At 51.7% G+C, this 24528-nt stretch overlaps 7 protein-coding genes across 7 annotated transcripts; 3 read left to right on the top strand and 4 right to left on the bottom strand.

The window, feature by feature from the left end:
• Window positions 1-314: 314 nt before the first annotated feature.
• On the bottom strand, window positions 315-3783 carry BO79DRAFT_71339 (forkhead domain protein). The gene has a single exon (XM_025689646.1). The coding sequence runs from the start codon at window positions 3761-3763 to the stop codon at window positions 437-439; it is 3327 nt and encodes a 1108-aa protein (XP_025542877.1). The 5' UTR covers window positions 3764-3783; the 3' UTR covers window positions 315-436.
• A 435-nt stretch (window positions 3784-4218) lies between these two features.
• Window positions 4219-5276, top strand: BO79DRAFT_285621 (uncharacterized protein). The gene is made up of 2 exons (XM_025688380.1): window positions 4219-4801; window positions 4970-5276. The coding sequence occupies exons 1-2, from the start codon at window positions 4288-4290 to the stop codon at window positions 5254-5256; spliced, it is 801 nt and encodes a 266-aa protein (XP_025542876.1). The 5' UTR covers window positions 4219-4287; the 3' UTR covers window positions 5257-5276.
• Window positions 5277-5292: 16 nt separating this feature from the next.
• Window positions 5293-5742, bottom strand: BO79DRAFT_71325 (uncharacterized protein). The gene has a single exon (XM_025689645.1). The coding sequence runs from the start codon at window positions 5655-5657 to the stop codon at window positions 5364-5366; it is 294 nt and encodes a 97-aa protein (XP_025542875.1). The 5' UTR covers window positions 5658-5742; the 3' UTR covers window positions 5293-5363.
• An 86-nt stretch (window positions 5743-5828) lies between these two features.
• Window positions 5829-7064, bottom strand: BO79DRAFT_140457 (cyclic nucleotide-binding domain-containing protein; the record flags this gene model as incomplete). Its single annotated transcript, XM_025678219.1, has 1 exon — window positions 5829-7064. One exon carries the CDS (start codon window positions 7062-7064, stop codon window positions 5829-5831), a length of 1236 nt encoding a protein of 411 aa, XP_025542874.1.
• Window positions 7065-15097: 8033 nt separating this feature from the next.
• Window positions 15098-16317, top strand: BO79DRAFT_71288 (uncharacterized protein). The gene is made up of 2 exons (XM_025689644.1): window positions 15098-15581; window positions 15662-16317. Exons 1-2 carry the CDS (start codon window positions 15376-15378, stop codon window positions 15870-15872), a joined length of 417 nt encoding a protein of 138 aa, XP_025542873.1. The 5' UTR covers window positions 15098-15375; the 3' UTR covers window positions 15873-16317.
• BO79DRAFT_168215 (phospholipase, PLC-D) lies at window positions 16129-17908 on the bottom strand. Its single transcript, XM_025679414.1, has 7 exons — window positions 17787-17908; window positions 17325-17738; window positions 17102-17278; window positions 17014-17052; window positions 16760-16968; window positions 16562-16711; window positions 16129-16516 (listed from the first exon to the last, which is right to left on the bottom strand). Exons 1-7 carry the CDS (start codon window positions 17883-17885, stop codon window positions 16201-16203), a joined length of 1404 nt encoding a protein of 467 aa, XP_025542872.1. The 5' UTR covers window positions 17886-17908; the 3' UTR covers window positions 16129-16200.
• Window positions 17909-19036: 1128 nt separating this feature from the next.
• BO79DRAFT_189963 (VIT1/CCC1 transporter family protein) lies at window positions 19037-20442 on the top strand. Its single transcript, XM_025680698.1, has 2 exons — window positions 19037-19706; window positions 19773-20442. Exons 1-2 carry the CDS (start codon window positions 19342-19344, stop codon window positions 20299-20301), a joined length of 894 nt encoding a protein of 297 aa, XP_025542871.1. The 5' UTR covers window positions 19037-19341; the 3' UTR covers window positions 20302-20442.
• The last annotated feature ends 4086 nt before the right edge of the window (window positions 20443-24528 follow it).

The raw sequence follows: 24528 nt of genomic DNA, 5'->3' as shown, positions 1-24528 counted from the left end.
AAAACAGGATAAGCAACTAATAAAAAAGAAAACAAATACTTTGGAAAATGGACCCTCGGTCCAGAACGGAGGGGATATCATCGAGAAGCAACTGCAGTGGCGGGTGGATAAGAAAAAAACACAACCCACTCGAGAGACGCAAATGGAAATAGCAATGGAAAATGTAGTAGTAGTAGTGAGTCAGCCAAAATAGCCCCAGAAACAGAAATGGATAATAACAATCGGACTCCGTTTCAATATCATGAAAGATAAAGACCAGTTATGTGATCGCGCGCGCATGTTTTTGTATCCCAGATCACAGATCTCCTAACACCGGCCCGGTCTCCATGTGGTAGATGTATGTTCGTAAGCATAAAAGCAAATCCCAAGTCGTAAATTCGTCATCCCAGTTTGAATCCTATTCCCGCTTGCAAATAGTCGTCCCGTGCTAGGCTGACTATTCGTCCTTTAGGCTACCGATCAGATTGCGAAGCGCATCCAGAATGACTGCTTCGTCCTTCGGTTCGCCGCCGGGGAACGAACTATCCGTGGCATTGCCGAGAACGCGAGCCCGGGCACTCTTGAGCACCTCCCGGATGTAGTTCTTATCCTCGTAGTCTTCCATCAGGACCGCTTCAAAGTCGTCAATCGCCTTGCTGGCCCGCTCATTGAACGACGACGCCTCCGAGTTGTCCATTGGGCCTGGCCCAGGGTCGTGACCCATGCCCATATTCGGCGGAGGGTGCTGCATAGGTGGACCTGGGGGCGGCGGTGGAGGATGATGGCCTTGATGTGGCGGTGCATTCATCGGCGGCATGGACGGTGGGTTAGGCGGAGGATAAGGTGACTGGTGCTGTGGTTGGGGTGGCATTGGCTGCGTCTGTTGCGACTGCTGCAGCTGAACCAGCTGCGGCGGCGGATCCGAGGCATAAGGCGAGGTATAAGTGGAGGGCGTAGTCTGCGCAAAAGCAGGTGGAAGGTTGTTGCGGAGCGGACTCGGTATCGGGAAGGGTGTAGAGGCAGCAGCTGGAGCAGGGGGCGGATAGGGACTGGAATGGTGAGGTGTAGGAGTAGGATTGGGGGCAGGAGCTGGGGGAGGAGGAGGTGCATAAGGATTGGGAGGCATAGAGGGGAATTGGAAGTGCGGATTGGCCATCCCAGGTTGTCCATGCTGATTGCCATAGGATGGGTTCAGTTGGGGCATATACTGGGGAGTAGCTGCCGGTGCAGACGGAGGCTGCGAGGCCGGCGGAGGAGGCGACGGGCGTCGCTTCTTTTCTTTCTCAACTGATGCCCCTGGGCGGAGCTGCCACGACCATCCTTTGCCATCACGCTCTGCATGCATGAAGAGATGGCTGTTGCCATTCAGGTTATGTCGCACACTAGACGTCCAGCCTTCGGTTTCACACTTGAATCGGAAATATGGGTATTTCAGCTTCAGGGCGCGGTAGATCTGCTTGAGCGTCATCGGAGTACCAGCCTCAGTGAGGGCATCAAAGATAAGCACAGCATAATTGTATGGTGGTTTGGCCAGATCCTCCGGTGTGTAAGCGGATTCGGGAGGGTAGTTGGGCGACGGTGAGCGCGAGGGCTTGCGCTTTTTGACTGGAGGTGCCTTGATGAACTCCTCCGGGCGATGTTCCATGGGAAATTGGCCGCCCTCGGTTGAGGGTAGTGGAAAGTCCATTGGCGTACCATCAGGCTTCTTCCTCTTCGTGTACTTGCGCTTCTCCGGCTTAGAATTAGGCGACTCCGCACCAACTGATTCTTTGGGTGTTGCCGTAACACCACTGGTTGGTGCCGGTGCCTTTCCAGCTTTGGGACGGTTCATGGGCGGAGGAGTGACGCCTCCATTGGCCTCGCGCTTCGCCGCCAACTTCTGTTCTCTTGCCAGTTCGGCTCGCTCGCGTTTGGACATGATGCCGTCCTTAGGCGGCCGTCCAGGACCACGACGCCGAACAGGCTGCTGGTTGGGATCTCCGGAACCTTCAACGGACTGCACTGGTCGCGACGGATCAGGTTCAGCCCGGGTCTTGAGAATGATCTTAGTGGTCTTCGGCGTCTCCTTTGTCTCTGAGCCATCAGATGCGCGCTTCGGAGCTGGCGTTTCGTTCTCGGCCGTAGTTGAAGCCTGAGCATTCTCATCTTCGGCCGTAAATGGTTCTTCCACTCTATCTGCTCCAGTTTCGCCAATTGGCACGTCGGGAAGCAGGAAGCGGATGCGGACGCCTCCTATTTGGATATAATCGCCACTATGTAGGGGTCTTACTTGCCCCGGTGATAGCCAATCCGCGCCGATGAAAGCGCCATTTCTTCCCATAACCTCCATTTCGAAAAGGTTTCGGTCAAAGTTGTATGCAATTTTGACATGTTTACGTGAAATCCCTCGATGCCCGGCAGCACTACCGTCAACCGTCGCTGGGGGATGAATAGGGATCGTTGGACACGCATCCGGCGAAGGAAGTAAAGCCAAAGCATCCACTGGCTTCGCATCGCCGTTCTCTTCGTTCAAAGACTGCATTGCAAGTGCATTGTAATCGGTAGTCGATTGCAATTGGGCCGGAGTCGCATGCAACGGAGCCGATTCCGCGTGCGAAGACACGGACGAGCGACGACTGAGATGGTGTGGTAAATGAGGCGGAATATCGGGATCAAACCCCATAATACCACCGCGGTCACTGACCACACTTCCCAAGATGCCACTGCCCTCATGTTTCACGCGGTTGGGCGTATGCGACGTGTTGCCACCGCTCGAACTCTTAGCCCGGGAAGTCCTCATCGCCTGACGGACCTGGATTTCGCGCTGATGCGCCGCCCGGGCCGCTCGTACATCACGTCCAAGAATGAAGGAGTATGTATTGCAGTAAAAGTGACCGTCATCGAATTCTAGCTTCGCAAATGCCTGGATTCGGGGCTCCGATCCCGCGACCGAGCCAGCGATATCGTGAGACAAATGCCCACCAGAATAGCCAAGGGCGGAAAGATCAGCGCTTTGCGAGAGGTAGGCGGCGGTAAGCATCTCATTCTGCTGGAGGGCTTCAAACGGGGTCTTCGGAGCGGCGGTGATATCGAAGGAGGAAAAAAGGTCGGGATGGTCTAAACTCGCTTTGGAGAACAGTAACGGATCCGTCAAGCCTTCTACAGCATCTGATGCCTTTATTGACATACTATCGCCATGATCTGGGTTCGAAAAAGATAAATCGGTATGTTGTTCGGGGTTTTTCTCGTCTTCTTGGTGAGGAGCCAGCGATTCAGTCGATTCCGGCGGAAACTGATCCGCGCCTCCATTGGTCGAATCTGCAGGGGCAGCCGGGGGTTCGGAGGTCGATTCGAAGTGCCATTGACTCTTTACATCCTGGTCGTTATTTTGAGACGGCTCGGCCCCGTCTTGGGTTTGCGGCATTGGATGATCCTCAGACTCCAGCCCGTCGGCCGAGACCTGGTTCCCGAGGAGTTGAGCCAGGAGCGCGCTGGCGGCCGATTGACGACGCATATCGGACTGGGCTTCTGGAGGAGCGGACGCGGAGGGGGCAGAATCGTGGTCGCCGGGTTCGGATTTGACCACTGGGGTGGTTGAGGACAGGGTAGACAGGCCATTGGGAGGAGAGTCGGGGGCAGAATCGTGCAGAGGGCGGATTGCGGAGTCGCTGGGCGGGGAGGGGTGCGGTTGGTCGTCGTGTTGCTGCTGCGAGCGGGCGTAGTCGTACACGGACGACATATTTGGAGCAGCATCTGGCGGACGATGGCCCACCGCAGACGCTGTCATGGTCTGCGACGACGACATGACCGGCGGGCAGGTCTTGAGGGCGGAGGGGGATTGGAGAAGGACGACGGGCTGGGAGAGGAGGAGGAGGAGGAGCAGAAGTCGAGGGCGGTGAGGCTGAGGCCCCCGTCCTACTCGCCCTGTGACTGGCTGGGCCCGTCACGCCCCGGTCGGTTTTTCATAAATTTTCTGCCAGATTGTGACGGTATTTTTGGCATACATCTATGCAAACGCAGCATTGTTACTGTACCCGCATGGTTATTACCACCCGGGAACGTATCACGGGCCTTGATTCACTGTTTCCGTACCTGAACTTGACCCCATACTATACCACTCACTAGTAAAGTAACTTACCTGGGAACTTTTTTTTTACTCCCCATCCCGGACCGACAGATCAGACCAGACCGACCTGCATAGTACTACTTGACGACCATAATCCCCGTCACTCTGACTTACTACTGACTCATTATCCATCTGTCTAACTATTATCTCCTCACCGACTCTCACTCCCAGTCACCATACACATCACCACCCCCACAAAAAGAATGCCCAAAAAGACATCCAACTCCAAGCAGCAGCAGCAGCCCCCCTCATCCACCCCCAAATCCCATCTCCAACAAAAACACCAGCAGCAGCGGCAGCAACCCCCCAACTGGCCCCCTCTCCGCCCACTCATCCCCTCCACCTCTCTGACCCTCGACCCTCTCGTCCCCGACCAAATCTACCTCATCCGGAACTTCTTCCCCTCGACACTCTGCAAAACCTACACTTCATTCCTGGCCTCCCTGCCACTGACCACCACACCCGGCAAACCCAAGAAGGGCGATGCAGTGCGAGTCAATGATCGGTTTCAGATCCAGGATGAGGGGTTCGCGGAGGGTCTTTGGTCGGGGACGGCGCTGAAGGAGATGGTTTTGAATGCGGGGATTGAAGATGTTGATGAAGAAGAGGAAGCAGTGACAAGAGATATGAAAGATATCTGGGGCGGGGAACCTATCGGCCTGAATGGGAATATCCGTATATATCGGTATTCGAAGGGGCAGTTCTTCGATAAACATTGTGAGTCTATCCTAACCCCTCTTCCCTTTATCCTTCTTTCTTTTAAAAATCATGGTATCTCGGGAGGTAGAGGTGGGAAAAGCTTGTCGGGTTGTAGAAGGATGATGTTTCGTAGTCAACTCCTAAGTTAAAAGTAATTCAGTATGCTGATAGCTGCTCCTACCGTAGATGACGATTCAAATACTATCACTTTCTCTTCGCCCGGTCGTCCGCCCCGTGCGGCCCGCACCACTTGGACGCTCCTTATCTACTTGACGAGCTGTGAGGGAGGGGAAACCGTCTTCTATCCGGAGGCGACCCGGTCTAATCGCAATCCGGAACCTGTGTCGGTGGCTCCGGTGCCGGGAATGGCGCTGCTGCATCGGCATGGAGATCGGTGTATGTTGCATGAGGGGAAGGAGGTGCGGGAGGGGGAGAAATGGGTGTTGAGGAGTGATTTGGTGGTTGCGCGATGATCTACAAAGTACTACTTGGGTATCATTTAAATTTACAGATACAGAGTCTGCTGCTTTTGAGGCTATGCTGTATTATAAATATCATCTTACGCATCCTATCGACACTGTCAAGCACTTGTCGTACATGTCAACCATATATGTATCCTTCGTAGCCAATGAGCTATTATAAACATAGAAACGGCAAAAGACAGGAATAACCCAGGTGGTTTATCAATGACACACGCGTCCGATCGCAGCGAACGAAGTGAGCAGCCTGGTGGCTGCGGCTTCCTGCGCGACTCGGCCATGAATATAACCCGTGTATGAACAGTCCAGAGACATACACAACCCCCCGCGATGCCGATAGTAAAACACGACCCAAAATGTTTCGCCGATGAATAGGGGATCCTTTTTTCAGCCATCTGTCGTAGATCTCAAGACCAACAGGCTTCCCCGATTGGTCCGTCCAACTAAGAGCATAGATAGGCGAATTAACGACACAAGAAAGAGATAGAAAAGTCACCACATTGTCCCACACAAAACTCCCTCCCTCTTCGCCAAGGATTTCGTGTATTTATGACCCATTACGCCTCTCAAGCGGGCACAGGTTTAGATTCATATTCCGCTCGTCGCATGATATCTTCCACAGGGCCGAGTAAGCGCTTGAAGCCATCCCGGCCCAGTTTCGCCACCTTCACCTCTGTCTTGGCCACGATGCTTGCAGCCCGTGGCTTGTCGTCCAACAAGGCTAGCTCACCAAAGTAGTCGCCGCGCTTGTAGGACTTCACAGGGCCCTCCACACCATTCTTGAAGGCCTCCGCCTCTCCGGATTCGAGAAGGTAGAAAGCATCACCTGGGTCGCCCTCGTTAATGATCGTAGAGCCAGCAGGATACTTGATGGCGTCCAGAGCATCGGCGATCTTGGCACGCTCATAGGGCTTCAGGCTGGACAGCAGCGGCACCTCCTCGAGGAATGCCTCGTACATGCGACGGCGCTGGAAGGCCGAGTCCATGAGGATTCGGCGGAAAGTGATGCGGTCCAAGGCCCAGAGGGTGCTCTTCGGGTCCACCGACACAACGGTGGCCGCGCGAGGCGCATTGTACATGAGAGCCAGCTCTCCAAACGAGCCTCCGGGTCCAACGGAACCGACTTTGTTGCCCATGCCCTCCGGACCGGGTTGCACAGAGCCCGACGGGTGGATCATGAAGTCAAAGTGGCCATTCTCTACGATGTAAAAGTAGTCTCCAGCATCACCCTGGCTGATGACCTTGATACCCTTGGCGGGGATAGGCTTCTCCACCAGGGCATCGAGCACACTCTTGAACTGGTCATCATCTAAGTGCGAGAAGAGGAAGTTGCTGCTGACCGCGGTCTTCAGCCGAGCCAGCTGCTCCTCTGATTTCTCATGGTACGGGGGAGTCCAGCTATCTGAGCCAGCCGAGGTCGGGTTCAGCGACTCTGCAGAAACCGATGTCCGGCGGCCCAGCGCGTAGTTATTAGGGAATCCCTGATTCGCGGCGCCCGTGGGGCGGATGTCTTCTGGAGGGAACTCGTCGGCACCCTCCTCGTCCTCCTCTCTGGGCCCATTGTCGAAGGGACTCCTGTTGAATCGAATTGGACCGCTGTTATCGCCATAACCACCACCAAAGAAGGGGCTGCCGGTCGACGAGGATGCGGCAGCGGCGTTGGCAGATCGAAAAGTGGGATCGGTTGGTGACGTCACCTCGTATTCGTCCTCCTCGGAGATCTTCTGAAAAGCAGCGGCTTTGTCGTCTTTTGTGCCCACCCGGAGGGGTTGTTGGGCGCTGGGGAATGCACTCTCAGCCATGCTGGCGAAAGAAGGGCCGGAGAGAACACCGCTCCGGCCACAGTGAAGCGGGGAAGTTGGAAGGTCGGGAGACGGCGACTGAAGCGGCCGGCACGTAAGGACGGAAATGGTCTGAAGGAGGTCAGACGCTGAGCAAGACTTGGAAAGGCGAGCAGGTGAAGAAATAGAATGTATGTGCGGGAGAGAAGGAGAGAAAAAGTAGGAGGGGGCAGTAGTCATCAGAAAGCGAGAGTAGTAGTAGTAGTAGTAGCAGGGTTTGGAAAGGACGGGGGGAAACAGAAGATGTGGTAGCACAAGCCCGAGAGAAAGAGAGAGGGAGGGGAGGGAGGGGCGGGTAGGGAAACCGACCAGAAGGTCGTAGCAGCAAGCAGATTGGAAGGTGGCCGTGGATGGAACAGAAATGGGGGATCCAGTCAGGGAAGCAAGATCATTGATGATTGGGGTCTCCGCTAAACAGTGTGGGTATTGGGTCCAGCAGGCCTCATTGGAGGTCCGCCGTGGTACGTTTTTCTGCTTCGGAGCCTCTGAAGCTTTCTTCTGGCGGAGTGAGGGAGCTGTTTTGCCCGTAGATAGCTGGCCAGAGCTGTCCTTGTGCAGAGTAGATCTCACGAACCAACACAAGCAATGTAGATACAGAAAAAAAAAAGGTAACAAAACTTGAGGAATATAATAGTGAAATACACAATAAAAAGAATTTAAGAAAAAATAAATGAGTCCAGTGTGAAACAACAAGCACAACAATCACAGCGGGAAAGGAAAATCACCGGGCAAGCTTTGGAGGGGCAACACGGCAGAAGTTTAATGGAGAGTAGCTTTGGGAGGAGGGATTCTCTTACCAGTGAGACTTCAGCGGCTTCTCGGTCGCGTGGGATTTGCAGACAATGGAAGGGTTGGGGGACCGGCTAGAAAAATGGCAGAAACACCTAATTTCGGGATGGAAGCCTTCTAGACAGTTCAATGGGGGGCTGCTTTTAAATGAAATTGAATGGCGCCAGAAAAGGGGTGGTGGTGGTGAAGTGGTGATACGCAGGGAACTTGATCCGGAGGGGTTGCAGAAAAAGGGAGGGGAAATAAATGAATTAATGAAGAACCATGAAAAAGGCGGGGAGCAAACCAAAAAGCCAAACTGGATGATGGATGGATTATTATATGACTCGCGTCTAAAAAGTAAAGTCCTCTCATGATCATATCACTCTTTACTTCTATTTGCAGTGGAAAATCATGATTTTTCATTTTTATTTCCCTTTTCATTCTGATTATCTCCCTTCCCCCCCCCTTTCCCAGTCTATTCCATTCCAGGAGTTCGGCTCTATCCTACGACTGTACACACCATCCTTCGGAGAACTCCCCGGTGGTGCCCTTGTCGAACCCACCACCACCACCATCACTCAGGCCACCCTCCGTTCTTACTAGTAGACTCACCTCCTTAATTAAGGGCAACGGACTAAATTTCGGATGTGTTGGGAACCTTCATCGCTAGGACAAGATGGCTCAGACGGCTCGATCGACGTCACGGACACCCCGCTAGTCCAGTCCACTACTTCAATAGCTGACGGCCTTGGGTCAATAGTCTGTCTCCATTCCTAGGTATTATCAAATGAAATCCATAGTCGGGCGTAGTCGATCGGACTAGCACCGTCTCAGCGTGTTCCAGAAGGTGAAAACGAAAAGGAGACGTGGACGATGGGCCCCAGACCTCCGAATCCTTCAGCCCAGTCGACCGGGAACGGACGCGATGTGGAAGAGGTGGAAGCTTCGATCGGCCCTCCCAGGGGCTTCCAGACGGTTTCTAGAACATTGCGGTATTCGGAATAGGAGGGCCAGTCAGAGTGCCAGCCAGCACTGGGTTGCGTTGCGTTGCGCCACCGGCGCTGTTGATTGAGATTGACAATCAGACCCTTGAACCGACCAACAACAAAGGGGGCGGGGAATCGCAATTAGTCCAGGCCAAGCAGACGCAAAAAGGAGACACTTACTGCCGACCAAGCATCATTCCTGCCCATCCCAATTCATCAAGGGTCGGTCTCGATGCAGACATAATTGGCTCATTGGGGGTTCTGATTTTCTCATCAGGCCCGACACAGGTGGCGAACGAAATGGTGCTTGCGTTTGTGAGTCTGCTCTCCGTTCGGATGATCTGCTCGCTGAGGTCATAGCCAGGGTAGACTATCCGTTCGTTGACGTTTGCTGGAGAGCCACCATTCTGACAGGGCAAGTGGTTCCGTCAGCCACTTCGAGGTGTCAAAGTGCCATCATCTCCACTGAGAAGGTCAAGGTAACGGTCTGCTGCTTGCCAATCCGGCAGGCAATGAGAGCTATCAGACACACAGAGCTCCCATGGATCCATGAACTCGTTGCTGCTTTTGGCTCCATTCGAACCGACCTTCCCTCCCAAGCCTAATCCGGTTAGTGTTCTAGCCGTTATCGCATTCTTGGTTCGTCGACTTGGACTATTCCTTGTGCGGACTAGCTGATGTCCGTGCTCTCTGAATCAGGATTAGCGCCGGGAGTGCTGTTGGTGGAGGATGGAAAGACAAGACAAGAATGAATGGGTGTTGAATTCATCCACTCCAGCGCTTCTTCTTACCGCTCATCCACAAGGTCAGCTCTTATTCTCGTGATTATAGCCTGAAACAATCATACAAACAGGGCGGTTATCTGTTGGTGTGAGCTTCGACAAAAAGGAGGGAGGGTGGGCGGGGCGAGTGCCTAATGCAAGTTCGCCAACAGTCACATTAGATGGCTGGACTGGACCTTTCGATCTTACAGTGTAGTAGTCCAGTCTAGTACTTCGGCTGTGGGTTGGGATCTACACGGACCATATAAAGTTTTCCAGGCCCTCACAGTGCATATGTTGAATAACTTACTCCCATGTCCTTTATAGTCTGTACGGATCAATATGTAAAGCAATGTAGGTGATTTGATCAGGTCCGTCAGGTACCATCGACGTGTTTTATCCAGTAGAAACTCTTGCCTGTGCGAAGCCCCTGGGAAGATGCGCCAAAAGGCAAGGCGAATGGCTGTGACTACGGGCAGGAATGCAGCCCTGCACGAGCCTCCATACCAGCGGACTCTTGGGGATTCCCACAACAAGGTTCTGATGAAACTGGCCAAGTCTAGCGCGATAAGATGCCAGCTGTCGCTGCGCTGAGTTGTACACGGGCTGGCAAAGAGCTGGCAGCCACTGGGAGTGTCTAGAATTCTTTCCGGTACGGGGTGACTCAATCCATGTGTTATTCCGCGAGGCTTGCTTAGAATTCATCATTACCGAATCCTCGACACAGAATAAGCCACGGCGAAAATCATTGCGTGTGTGTGTGTATGCTGTTGCTTGCTGTTTTCGCCTTGATCAATTTTGACACCAGGAACATCCAAGTGGCGGCTTCTTACAGCGTACCTACTTACTCACTTGCCAGTCAATACTTCCTGCCAAAGAGTCCGACCGGTGACGGTCTGTGTGCGACCGAACAGTCCCCCCCGCTCCATCTCTCTCTCCCCTCTCCATCTTTTCCCAGCAACACTTTATCGCCGTTCCCAGCCTCTTCCATACGCCATTTCTTACCATTCTTTAATCTTTTTTTATTTTATCCTGTTTGCTCCGAGCGTTTAGCTCTTTCGTTATCCCTCCGTTCCTACTACAGTCTCTGCTGCTGACAAGTTCCTGCTCCCACCACATCTATTGTCTGAGTTTGGGGGATCCAAAGCCCACCCGCCGTAAAGATGGGGAGCTACACATTTACATGGTAAGTGACAGATCCCATTCTCCCACCTTCTGGACCCTCCAATTGTGGGGGATCAGCCACTCCACGGCCCTCCTGTGGAAATTCTATTCTATCCGACACCTTCCGTACCAAGCGACAAGCACGTATGGATCAAAGCCTAGCTTTCTTCAGCGTCATGAGCTTGAAACTCTCGGGGTGGATTTGATCGCTGACCGATGCGGATCCTCGCATGCGACCAGGCCGTACAATGCGAACGAAGTGTTTGTCACCGGCACGTTTGATGACTGGGGCAAGACAGTCAAATTGGATCGCGTAGGCGATGTCTTTGAGAAGGAAGTTCCGTTGCCAGTGACGGATGAGAAGGTGCACTACAAGGTGAGACAGCAGTCGCATGCTCTGCACATGACTTTTATGGCGCAGAGCCGTTCCCTGTCCTGATTTGCCTGCCATGCCATTGTTTGTACTTCCCGCCGAGGATTACGTCCTTTGATGGGGAAACTCATCGTGAGGATCCGTTCCTCTTCCAGTCCCTCTGCCTGTCCTGCTTATCAAGTTCCATCGCGCGATGACGCTCCATCCGTGGACTGACGTCATGTCGCCGCCAGTCGCGGACGGGCGTGGTCTCCCCCTCTTATGTCTCTCGCTACTCTCCTCCCCCAAAACTATAAGACTCTCTTGTCAGCGTCATCGTTGCATTGGTTCCACAAACTAACAATTGTTTTTTCTTTGGTTCATAGTTCGTCGTTGACGGCATCTGGACCACCGATAACAGAGCTCCCGAAGAAGACGACGGCAGTAGCAATATCAACAACGTTCTCTATCCCGACCAAATCCTTAAGAGATCAACCACACCTTTATTAAACGGCACTGCAGATATGGCCGGGGTCACACCAGGCTCGACAACCGCTGCATTGGCAGCCGGAGTCCCAAAGGAGTCCAGCAGCAAACAAGGACAGAATGGATACTATCCCACCATCTCATCGGCCGCTCCGGGGTCGACTACTGCCGCGCTCGGCCAGGATGTCCCGCTCGAGCAGAGGGCCAATGTCCCCGGATCGTATCCCATTACCCCAGCCAGCGAAGCTGACAAGTTCTCCGTGAATCCCATTCCGGCGTCCAGTGGCGCGGGAAACCCGATCAAGCTGAACCCGGGCGAGAAGGTGCCTGATCCCAGCACCTTCAACACCAACACTATCTCTTCGACCGCACGTACCGACCGGGCCGGCTATGAGCAGGGCACCAGTGGTGGATTCCCCGGAAGCCCTGCTTATGATGCCAGTGCCTTTGCGATTCCCCCGGTGTCCAAGAACATGATCCCCGAGTCTAGTCTGCCAATGGGTGAAAACCAGGGAGCGACTGATCCCACCTACACAATTCAGTCGGCTGCACCCACATCCACGACTGCTGGGCTTGCAGCTGCTGTCCCGCTGGAGTCTCAGCGACAAACAGGCGGCAGAGTGCCCACGAGAGATGTCCCGGATGTGGTGAGACAGTCGATGTCTGAAGCCCATCGGGACCCTGAGGCGGCCACCAGCAAGGAGGCTGTCGATGAGAAGAAAGAGATGGAAGAGGAACTTCGAAGGAAGGTTCCGGTGGACAACTCGACTGGCGCGCCGGCGCCTACCACTGTTGCTGGGCTTGGTACTTCATCTGGACTTGGATTCACCGCTGGGGCTGCTCCTTCGACCAACCTTGGTCCTTCCACTGGCCTTGACGTTGCTACTGGTATGGGTACCACTACCGGTCTGAGCGCTGTGGCTGGAGCTACCGCTGCACAGGGCTCTCAGAAAGAGACAACCAGCGGGTTGCCGGCTCACGATGTCCCAGATGTGGTCAAGCAGTCGATCTCTGAAGCTCATCGGGATCCGGAGGCAGCAGGTGTCGAGGAGGCTGTCGGAGAGAAGAGAGAAGTCGAAGAAGAGCTTCAACAGAAGGTTCCCGTGAGCAATCAGTCTGGCACACCCGCACCTGTGATCACGGCTGCTACTTCTGAGAGAGCACCAGGAGCGTCTGATGTTGAACCTGCTTCGGAGAGCGCGCCGCGTGCTACTGGTGCTGAGTCGGCTTCGGCCCAAGTCTCTCCCAGGGCCACTACCCCTGCAGATGGGCCCACGGTGACCACCGGAGTTGCCACATCAAAGGCTCCTGAAGAGTCTGGACCTGGCGCATCTGGGCGTGAGGACACTACCGAGATTCCGACGAAGCCCGCTGCTGGCGCGACGGGAGCCAGTGCGACCAAGACTGTCGACTCTGGCATAGAGAGTGGCATTGCTCCCGACGAGACAGCGCCTGCTCCGACAACTGGTGCCACGGGGGCCAGCGCAACGAAGACTGCCGATCCCACCGGGGCCAGCGGTGCACCAACTAGTGGTACCAGCAAGCCAGCAGAGTCCGCACCGACCAGCAATGCGGCAGCCACCTCGAAGCCGACTACCAACAATGCCGCTGGAGCGACGACGAATGGCAAGGAAGAGAAGAAGAAGAAGAAGGGCTTTTTCTCGCGACTGAAGGAGAAGCTGAAATCGGTTTAAGAGGATGCAATAATATGGCTTCTATGATAATGACCCGGGTGTATAATGGGAGGTGGAATGGGGTTTTATGCTTTTCACGTTGACTGGATACCTTGTTTGCATGGCTCGTATAATTGCTACGGCTTGTTTGGTTTATTGCTGCTCCACGGAGCATCGATAGCTAGTATGATAATGTTAATGTTCTGATGAATATATGCCGAGTCTACCTATTGATAAGATGTAGCTATATTACTAGATTACCAGATTACTAGAATACTAGATGGGTATTGCGTTGCTCACAGCCCCATTGACTTTGACCGGATACCCAAGGACACTAGCAGAGATGTCAGTATACGCAGTAGACATGATAGAAAGAAAGAAAGAATGAATGAATGAAAGACATACTCCTTCCCCGTCTGCGTCAAACAACAACCACAGAAAATCGACGCCGGATAGCAAATGACCTGCAGGCAATTACCAAGTTAGTTGTCAATTCAATTCAAGCCATTGCGAAGGCCAAGTAGTTGTGATGTAAAATACATACAGCCGCGACCACCGTACAGATAAAGCCTGAAGGAGTTATTAGCATACATACTTATATATGAAACAATGGTTTTGGGGGAATATTAGGAAGGGATATACCTAATGTCGGTCCCACAACCTTACAGCGACATGGGTTTTGGTCTGTTCCGCATTGGAAGCAGATGGGGAAGATGGGGAGGAAGGGGATGTCGCACATTGTTATCTTTGCTTTGGGGGTTGGAGTGAGTGGTGGATTAGGTATTAGGATTAATTAGGTATTAGGGGGATTCAATGGATAGATGGAGAATAGGAAATGGAGGGGAGTTTCTGGTGTTGTGCTGTTGTATATTCTGTGTTGGGAGTACATTCCTGGGTTGTGAAGTAGTGCTGTGTCGTCATCATGAATCATGTATGCTGCATACTACTTAACTGTAGTAGCTAGAGTTGAAACTGCATGATAAGGGGTTTATGCATGGTTATTTCATAGGATATCTTGTGCCTGTTATTATTCTATAGATATAAATATATATGAGAATAGATTTGTGTTGAGTATTCTACTAAGTAAGTATTGGCATGTTCAATATAGTGCGTGAGAAAGTGATGGTCACGTTCCACCGTACCTTACATACACACACACCTTTCATCAATAGCAATTGATCAGGTGTCAAATCAGATGACAGTTCTGCTTAGCACAAACTAGTAGTAATACTTCGATAACCATATTATGCAAATGTCACAACCAACTACCGAACCCTGCATCCCATCCCAATTCATCATCCCTTCCCGCTTTTTTCCCTCCCCATCAACGCTCTGCATACCTAATCGGGTAATGTTTATGCTGATAGATGGAAAACCGAAATTGACTGCATGACCTGCATCAGCCATCAATATATCATCCATCCATCCCTGCTCTTCATACATATTCCCCAATACTAGCACTACTATAAATACTCCAAATCACCTACACAGCCATTTCCCATATCCTGTCTCCATTACCAAGCCACACTAACATACAAAACCACAGCAGTATAAGTCTAGGCATCCTAGGCACCCGAATTCCCCGTTGGTGGAAATAGGAAATAGGAAATAGTTCACAAGGCAGGCATTTTCCTTACGCCCCCGCCCGCACACAAGCCTTGGCATTATTGTCCGAGTTACGCACGCAAAGCCACACGCATACTTTCCTTTCCTTGGTTGAGTGGGTGGGTTTACTTGAATTTGAGGAGAAAACTATCTTTGCTTTTTCTCCTTTTTCTTCTTACACTTGTGACCTACTGTTGTGGCTTTACTATTCTATTTTCTTCTCGTGTCAAAGCCACAATCCCCCACCCCAGGATTAAAATCAATAATTTAAATACTCCTCGTGTGGGTTAGTTATATAAGGTGTTCGTTCGTGTTCGTGTTCAACTCAAGTTTCCGATCCATTCGATCAGCCCTACGCCTTATAAGGTCAACAACCCGCACACCACATTTCACCTCACTTCACTTCACTTCTACAACCACCACCACAACAACAACAACCCTACGGGTACAAAACGAAAAAAGGGAATAAAGAAGATGACCCGCCTCTACCCCCTCTTCATCCTCCTCTTCGTGCTCCTCATCCTGGGCACAATCTTCTACATCACCTACTCGATCATCCAAGATGTGAAGCGCAACACGCGATCCAAGATGGAGAAGAAGAATGTCACCTTCTCTCGGGATGGAGTCACCGTCGGTGTGAAGGAGTTGAAAGATGAGGATTATTTGGATCGGAGTCAGAGGTATATCCCCTTCCCCCCACCCAACATTCTTTTGGTATTGTGTTTGTGGGCAGAGGCTAATTCATCTGGCGACTGTGTAGCATTCTGGTTAGCATGTGGAATCATACCTCCTTCCCTGCGTATAAGAGTCGACTGTGGGATATGACGAAGCCGACGAATTGGAATGAGAATGGCGCTGGGGCCAGTGATGATGGGTTGAGGGATCGGTTTTGGAGTGCGGCGGGGAAGGTTGGGGAGTGGGCTGGGTATCAGCAGGGTCAGGAGGGGGAGGGGGATAAGAAGGGGCAATGATGAGTTTGTTGAACTTTGGGGGCGTGTGGGGTTTATATAATACTGGGGATTAGGGATTGGGGATTGGAGTTCTGTGTTGGTTTGGGTTTCCTTCTGCATGGGGTGCGTGCGGGTGGTATTATGCTCTGCTATGCTGTACACGCTGGCTTGCATTCATTATTAGCTATGCATTATGCGGCTATCTCCTTTTTTGCTCTTCTTGCTGACGAGATACATGAATCAACGAATCGCATTGACTCGCTTTCAAATCAACTTTGCATATGTGCATATGTGCATATTGCAGTCATCATAATGTTAGTCACATCTCATCCGTCTCATCATCATGAGTTTAATCGAGGTTCTCGTAATAGTCATAATCCTGGTTCAGCTTGTAGTATGGATCCGGCTTCGGCTCCCAGCTGCTGCCGTACCAGGTCGGCGTCGTCAATTTCTCCGGCGTGTCGTCGCGCTTCTCGCTCGAGAAGATGTACTCGAACGTCTTGGCCCATTGCACGCGGTTGTTCAGTCCCTCCAGACCCCACAGTTCCTGAAGGAAGTGCAGGAAGGAGGTGTGCGTGTACGCCGAGTTGTTGGCATACATGGTACCCTGGTCGTGGATCAGGTGGTTCGCCGGGATGTAGGGCGAGATGACGAATGACGGTACACTATGCCATTAGCTAAAGTCAGATATCTTATGGCTGGATACTCACCGAACACCGAGGCGAGTAAAGTCGTAGGTCACATTGTGGCCGTCAGACATGCCAGTGAAGGTGATGCCATCCTCGGGCTGGGGAACGTTGACCGGCGTGGGAACGTGGTCAGCAAAACCACCGTGCTCGTCAAAGTTGAGGATGATCAGACTGATATGTCAGTTGCTTAAGCTCAAAGTAACTTCTGCAGGCACTTACACGTTGTCCCAGTACTTGGACTTGCGCACTGCATCATACAGATGCTTGATCAGCTGCTCACCCGAGGCCATGTTGCTAGTCGGGTGCATCGAGTCAATGGTGCAGCACTCGGGGTTATAGTAGGAGAACTGGGGCAGAGTTCCCTCCTCGAGATCGCGGTAGAACTGGTCGGAGTGAACCAGACGGTCCATCGCATTGTCTTGCACCCACTGCTCCTGTTAGAACTATACTGACGTGGAATCTGGCCTACTCACCTTGTACATGTAGGCATCGACAATGTCCGTCTCATAGTACTGTGTCACTTAGCCATTGCTCCGTATCCAAATGTGTCACATCGCTTACGTTTTTCCAGGTGATGTTCTTCTTGCTGAGAGCCTCGAAGATCGAGGTCGCACAAGTCGTACCGGTGTAGTTGGCATACCAGCCGGCAGATTGGTAGGTGTTGTCAACGAAACCGCAGGTCGATCCCGAAGTAGCGAACTGGCGGTTGGTGTTGGTCGGGCCAGGGTGTTCCGCGAACTGTCTGGTCAGCGTGCGCTCATCACCAATACCATCCGCAACTCACATAGCTGTCCCAGAAGGCAAAGTTCTTCGCAACCTCAATTAGAGTTGCCGTCTTCTTCTCATCGTAGGCCTTGATGACGAAGCTAGACTCGCCCGGACTGGCTGCGTATTTCTCCGACTGGCGCTCAATAAAACCTCCCATGTTGGGAACATCGTCCTTGGTGGGGTACCACTTGCGGAAGATCTCATACGTGACGCCGGCGAAGTTGTGGTCCGGATCGGTCAAGGGCACCTCGGTTTCAAATGGCGCAGCGCAGACATTGAGAGGTTCGTCCCAGACCGTCCAATTGGGATTGGTGTACTCGTTGCAGTAGGAGATGTTCCGCAAGTTGTCAATGTCGGGGTGAAAGTCCCAGTACCCGGCGATGTTGTCGAACGAGTGATTTTCCATCATCAGGTAGATGACATGTTTGATCTGCCCACGTCAGTGGCACTATCGGTTTCGACAAGCGGCTGCACTCACATTGGAGCGAATGTGTCCCCATTGATCGCTATCGCGCTTGTGAGGGAGAGCGGAGGCCACAGTGGCCAGGGCCGAGATAGCAGCTACGTTCAGCTTCATGTTGACTACTGCTCCGCAACCACTTTTTTGAGCTTCAGAATCCCACCTCACCGACACCGGGGCTGACCGGTGAGATATTTATCTTCCTGCCTCGCATGATGAAGGACGCATCCGGGCCTGGTCGGATGCACGGGGGCCTCCTTCGGCGCATGAGGGATCCACTGCGGCAGACGTCTTGCGTTCACTAACCAGCTAGAAGCCAAAGAATGAGTCGCGATGCTCCGTAACTGCCAACCATGGTCCAATGGCACGCGAGATGGCCCATCCCACGTGGTAGGCAGACGGGCTGCTCGCGTGAGCCTTTTTGTTGCAAGCAAGGCAACACAAGAACATGCCAACTTCGGATGCACTCCGCAGTGGGATGAGGGGAAAGAATTGGAGCAACGAGCACGATTCGGACTGTACAGCCGCGGAGCATGGTGATCAGCTGCTGGAATGATTGGTCATGAAGCAGTAAGTCGGAGATAACTGCGTCGATTAAGCCGAAATAGGGAGGTGAAAGCGTCTCCGCTCACGCGAAGGACTTCCTGGAGAGGGGAGAAGAGGTGAACTCGGTGAAATCGGCGCCCTCCGGTGCATGCGATAGCAGACGATAGTAGACGATAGTCGATGCAAGCGGTGCATCGTGCTTCAGCCGTGCTTCTCGATTGCAGTTTAACTTGGCAGACTAATCGGGGCTGGACCGGACAGCCGATTGTACTAATCAGCCAGTCGAAGTGGAGTGTGATAGGGACAAAGAGTGTTGTATTAGGAAATAAGCATCCCTGATTGGACAGTCACCCTCAGCGGCGGAGACACCCACTGTGCCACTAAGCCCAACGAGGCAAGGGCGCCTTCCCTTACCGGCCCAAGCTTCAGGGACTCCGCAGTGAAGTGGATCCCTGATTGCAGTATCCCGGCTGCCCCAACCAATCAGAGGCCCACGTGCCGCATTCGCGCACCCCCGCGACTGCAGATGACTGGGAGGCCATCAGGCACGTTGTCGGTCAGCTTCTCTCCATAGGCAGATGATAAGCCTGGCTGGCTATCACCGGAGCACGAGATGCATCCTGGAGGGGGTCGCTTCATTGTGCTTTTCCCGTCTGCTTCCCGGTCTCTCTTCCTCGGTGAATGCAGCTCATTCATATGTAGTAGCCGACGCTCCCGTAGACCGACTGAATAATAATAATCACTAAAACTTTCCTGGACCTGAGATCATGCTGATGTTGCTACTGTGATCTGTTTGCTGCACTCCATAGGTCAATTGTCGCCCCGATCCAGCTGTTCTGAAATCTACTTCTTCACCCAGCAATCGTCCTCTTCAGCAGAAATCCCCCGATTTTTAGGCTAGTCTTCTTGCTGCTTATTTAGTCTGGTTGCCACTGTGTGACCTGCCAGTCCAGTAGCAAAGTTTTCTCCTCATCCTCTTTCTCAATCTTGGTTGAAACAACATTTCAACTTTCCAACTCTTGTCAACATGTCGATCTCTTCTCTGCGAGGCCTTCTTTCCAGTTACTCTCCCGTTTCAGAGGGATTCAGTCAACCCGATCTGGAAAAAGAGGTTCATGTTTCCCTTCGAAATGGCGACGACAGCGAGTCTTCCTCATCCCGGTCTGTCTGCCGGGAAAAAGCGGAGAAGAAGGAGTCCAAGATTGTTGACGGACGTATCGTCTCCGACGCTATCATCGGTCTCTCCGACGGCATGACGGTCCCCTTTGCTCTAACCGCAGGCTTATCTGCTTTGGGAGACACCAAGGTCGTGGTCTTTGGCGGCATGGCCGAACTCATTGCAGGAGCCATCTCCATGGGATTGGGAGGCTACTTGGGTGCAAAGAGCGAAGAGTGAGTATTCTCCAACTTACTCACGTAAGGGGAGGAAAGAAGCGGATAAAGCTAACCGAACTGTAGGGAGTCCTACCGCGCAACCCTGAAAGAGACGAAGCAAGAGATCCTGACTGACCCCGCTTCGGTGACCGAGACGATCTCCGATGTCTTTGCGCCCTATGATCTCCCCGCAGAGCTTGTGGGAGAGCTCACGCGACACCTCTCCTCATCCCCTAACCTCCCCTCCTTCCTCATGAATTTCCATCACACCGTCCAAGAACCCTCTGGTTCTCGTGCCTTCATCTGCGCCTTGACCATTGCACTGGGATACTTCATCGGTGGCTTCGTGCCACTCCTGCCCTACTTCTTCGTTGGGCCTCATGATGTACTCTCTGCTCTGCGCTGGTCAATCGCCACGATGGCCGTTGCTCTGTTTCTGTTCGGATACGGCAAGACATGCTTTGTGAGCGGATGGAAGGGATATCGGAACATCAGACGCGGCGTCATTGGCGGCTTGCAGATGGTTCTAGTCGGAGGTGTTGCAGCAGGCTCTGCAATGGGGCTGGTGAAGGGATTCCAGATGCTGGCAGACTCTCATGGTCATGAGCATTAGCCGAGCATGAGAAGCAGTCCAGTCCATGACATGATTGTTAAAAATGGCGTTTTTGGCGGGATGACAAGAGTTCAAAATGGTATCATCTTCGGCGTTGTTAGGACTTGATTTGGAACATGTACATAGATCTATTAAATCAAGGGATGGTTTTAGTTAAGTTGATAGTACATCAAATCTCTCTAATACTACATCACCCCACACTCCCATTGGAGCAAATCTTCCCAGAATCGTCAGCCCTGCAAACGTCCTCCCAAGCAAGGCATCCACAACCATCCACTGCAACCTCAGGCAGTCACATCCTCCCTCCAACCTGAGGCAACTTCATACCCCATCCATGACCACACCTCTTACTTGTTCATGATCAATCAACCAACATTCCAAAAATACCCTCACAGCATACTAGTAGTACTACCTGGTATCTACTTCTCCCATTACCAACATTTACTGAATACATACATACTCTACAACATACAATACCAATTATACTAGGCACCACCCATTCAATCATTGCTCCCTATATCTCTCACAAAGACCTGATACTATATATAACCACTATACATACAGTAGTCCCTTATACCCCCAAATATAGATCCATCACTGCAACTAGTAAGCGAACAAGCGATAAACAAGCAAACAGAACAAAGCAAACAATGCCACCTAGTGCCGAGATACTAGTATCTAGCACCTCCCCCAATTAGTGGCAGTGACACTGGTGTACTAAGTAAGCAGTGGCTGTGCCTGCATTCCCCAGATCAAAGCAGATCGACAACATTCATCCAGTCATCTGCTAGAAACTCCGTACCTTGATCTGCACTGCGACTCGGCATAGCCCAGCCAGGCTGGCAGGTTGGCAGATCACTATCCATCTAGTTGACGAAAAGTAGAACCGAAAAAAAAGAAAAGAAATACAAAGAAAGGCTAAAAGCCGGTAAGCATTCCAACCCTCGTCGATCGATTGATTGGGCTGGAACAACATGCCGGTTCTCAACTACTTACTACCCCCTTTCCCCACCGTTAGCCACGCTTTGGCTTGATTTTCTCCCCGGTGAGAACTTAGATGCATTCCATTTCGTCTACGTACTGTTCCTTCAGGAGTTGGTATGTTTCACGGGTTGGAAGGGGTGGAATGAGGAGACGGAGGAGGAGAAAGGGGAGCATGGCTTTGAGCCGCATTGTGGAGTAAGTATCTACAAGGTATCCTGGGTTGTACCATTAGTTGTACCTGGGATGGTTTAGATAGAATGTTACAGATGTTGAGAACTCATGAATGAGTGAAGCCTTGTGGGTGGTTTGATTATGTGGGTAAGTAACCCATCAGGCTGTTGCAAAGCCCACTGCAGTGCACCGCAGCGCAAGGCAGTGCTAGTATTGACATTGTGTCGTGATTGGCTTGCTAAGTATACTTTACTTACTACTTATGTATGTCCTGTGATAGGAAATGGAGTTACCTACCTTAGTAGTGTAGATCTTCCGCAGAGAGAGATAATCAACTACTCCGTAGTGGTAGTCTATAATATACACAGTATACTATGCTGCGTATCATCGGTAATTTATCCATCCATTTAGGAAAGCAACACCCGACCAGACACCACTGTATATCCTGGAGTCGATCCAAGAGTTAATTCGACCACCGGACGAGTGGCATGCGGGCAGCAACTGAAATGATTAAACAACGAACATCATAGCGGAACGGCATGCGGCATGACCTCATTGCCCGGACCACCCTGCAGATGAAGTGGCTGTCTGATTCGTGCCATCCGATGGCACGAGCAAAAGAAAGAAAAAAAAAAAAACAACCTGAACATCAGGTGATGCTATGGGGCTGGGCTCCTGCAGCTGCCGACCGGGCGGCGGTCAACGAAAAGACCCCATCATGAGTTTGATTTGAGAGAAGTAAAGAAAGGAAGGAAAGAAAGTAATGCTGTATTGTTGTATGTAAGTAAAATGTGTATGTATGTACGGATCCTTACTTGCACTCCAAATGAATGCAAGGCTCACTCACCCACTCCCTCACTCACTGCTCGTTCCTGATGTCAGATCGATATCCATCAATAATGTGGGAGACGTTCGAGAAGCTCGGATTACAGGAAAAGAAAACCAGATTTCGAGTCGATTGTGGCTGATGGGCTGGAACTCCGCCCACGGTTGTCTCGGCTTTCCATGATGTACTATGATGTATACGACGTTGAACCCCATGTTTTCTGCCCTCGGAAACCGAATGTCCATGATGCAACAAGAAAAGAAGCGGGGACCGATGCTTCTGTTACTTTCTTGCTTTCTTCGAGACATTGAAGGTTAGCTGTCACTATCCTCCAACTCTTTCTAGGGTTACCCCCCTATGCATCCCTGACGTTTGAATTTCACAACCCAAATTGAAGTAGTGATGATGATGATCTTTCTGGTCCAAGCCACGGCTCGGCGTCGGGCGGTGGTCGCGTTGTGTTGGCCCAAGCTTATGCCGATCCACTCACGGCCAGGCAACCGTCAACCCTCAGCAATCACAGGAAGTCCGAATACGAGCTTGCTGTAAAGAAATATCCTTGGATTTAGGGGAGGGAGGAGAAAAAGGGTTTTATTTTCAATATCGGACCCTTTTCTGATAGTTAATTTGTAAGAATAGATGAGACACGTTCACTGCCCCCCTCTAGTACTATTATCTTATTGTTCTCGCATCCCTTTCTGATTCGCAAGGTATACCTCCATTCTGGGGTTGCTTTGCTGCCTATGCGGCTGGAATTAGACTGCGGCATTCCTTCGTCCTTTAATCTTAGCTCACCATTAATCCCAGCAACGAATCTATCAAGGTAACTATTGAAAAGCACTGCCCGCTGTGCTACGTAAGAAGAAGCTGTGCTCTCTGAGCCTCCGAAATGAAGCTGGACCCGTGCCCTCGTAAAGTGTTCCCAATATGTATCTATCTTGTTACCGAAATGAAAATCACCTGACGCTGAATCAGCGGAATTCAAACGATGCAAGAGTAACATACTGAGGTAAGTAAGTAACCAAAGTAATTAACGCGGCCACGACCACGATGGAGATTGTCATCAAACGTAAATTGGGGCCAAAACTACTCATGACGCCGCATTCTGAAACCATACCTTCATTCAGCGCTGTGCTCCCCCAACGCATTATATTACTATATCTTACTTCTTACACAGATAGACAACTCAATAATGAAGCTGCCAGAAATCACCACAGTTGAAGTGAAGCGCCGGCGTCCACCCTCCCCGCATCATCACGATGGATGCAGTAATCTGCCGTGTGCCATGGTCAGCTGCCACTTAGATCCCCAGACTTCCAACTAACTACTGCAGAGAGTTTCACACCAAAAAAAGCCTACCAGTGAGTGTGATGTTTTGTCTTTCTCTTCTTTACTCGGATGTGAACTGATCATCTCTGCCCGGCGCGGCTTGCCGTGATCTTCCCACCCATCTCGAGGTATTCCAACTATGGTATGGAGCCCGCGTACCATACGTATGGTATGCCAACAATACCATACCAGACGGTAATGGGTGGCCCGGCGCTTCCAGCTTTCTTTCTACTCGTGTGCCCAATACACATAATTTCCTACTAGACTGCTGCTTAGACTCCCATAGACTTGCACATCATTGCCTATCCTTGACCCTGAAAATGTCATGTCCCCTATAACTAATAGTTTAGTGAGTTCTAGTTAGCTACAACACGGAGGTTTAATTATTCATCGTCGGTGTCTGTGTCCCCTTAAGCTAGCACCTTAGTTATTAGGTAACTATGGAGCAAGTAACTGTTTCTCTACTATGTAGGTACTACTAGGTAGTAATTTAGCGGATGACGGAGGGGGAGGCGCATGCGTGGTCCCTCTCATCAACGCGCGCTTTTTTCTTACAGCAGCAGCAGTGCGTGCCTCGAGAGCGTTAGATCGGGCATATGACAGGCGCAGGCTGTTTCGTGTTGAAAGAAAGATGGCTGGTTGAGAGACTAGCCCTGTTAGACTTTTGTGCAGGACGGAGGGGGCGCGCCACTTGACAATCCCTCAACAAAAAGCACCTGTTGGCTGATCACTGTATAGCTAGTCCAGATAGCAAATATCAGGTCGGGCTGGGCACGCGGCTATCGTCCGAGCTGCTTGACCCAGTCATGGGTCGTACGGTCCTGTCTATCCGTCTGAGCTCCATAGCCGCTAACTACTCTGTTTGGACAAAGGTCAAGATTCGAATTTTCGAGTCTTCTGAGCCCAGACTACTATCT

This window comes from Aspergillus costaricaensis, assembly GCF_003184835.1.
Source record: "Aspergillus costaricaensis CBS 115574 unplaced genomic scaffold BO79scaffold_6, whole genome shotgun sequence".
Taxonomy (NCBI): domain Eukaryota; kingdom Fungi; phylum Ascomycota; class Eurotiomycetes; order Eurotiales; family Aspergillaceae; genus Aspergillus; species Aspergillus costaricensis.
The sequence above is the reverse complement of the archived record's forward strand: the minus strand, read 5'-3'. Positions and strand labels throughout refer to the sequence as shown.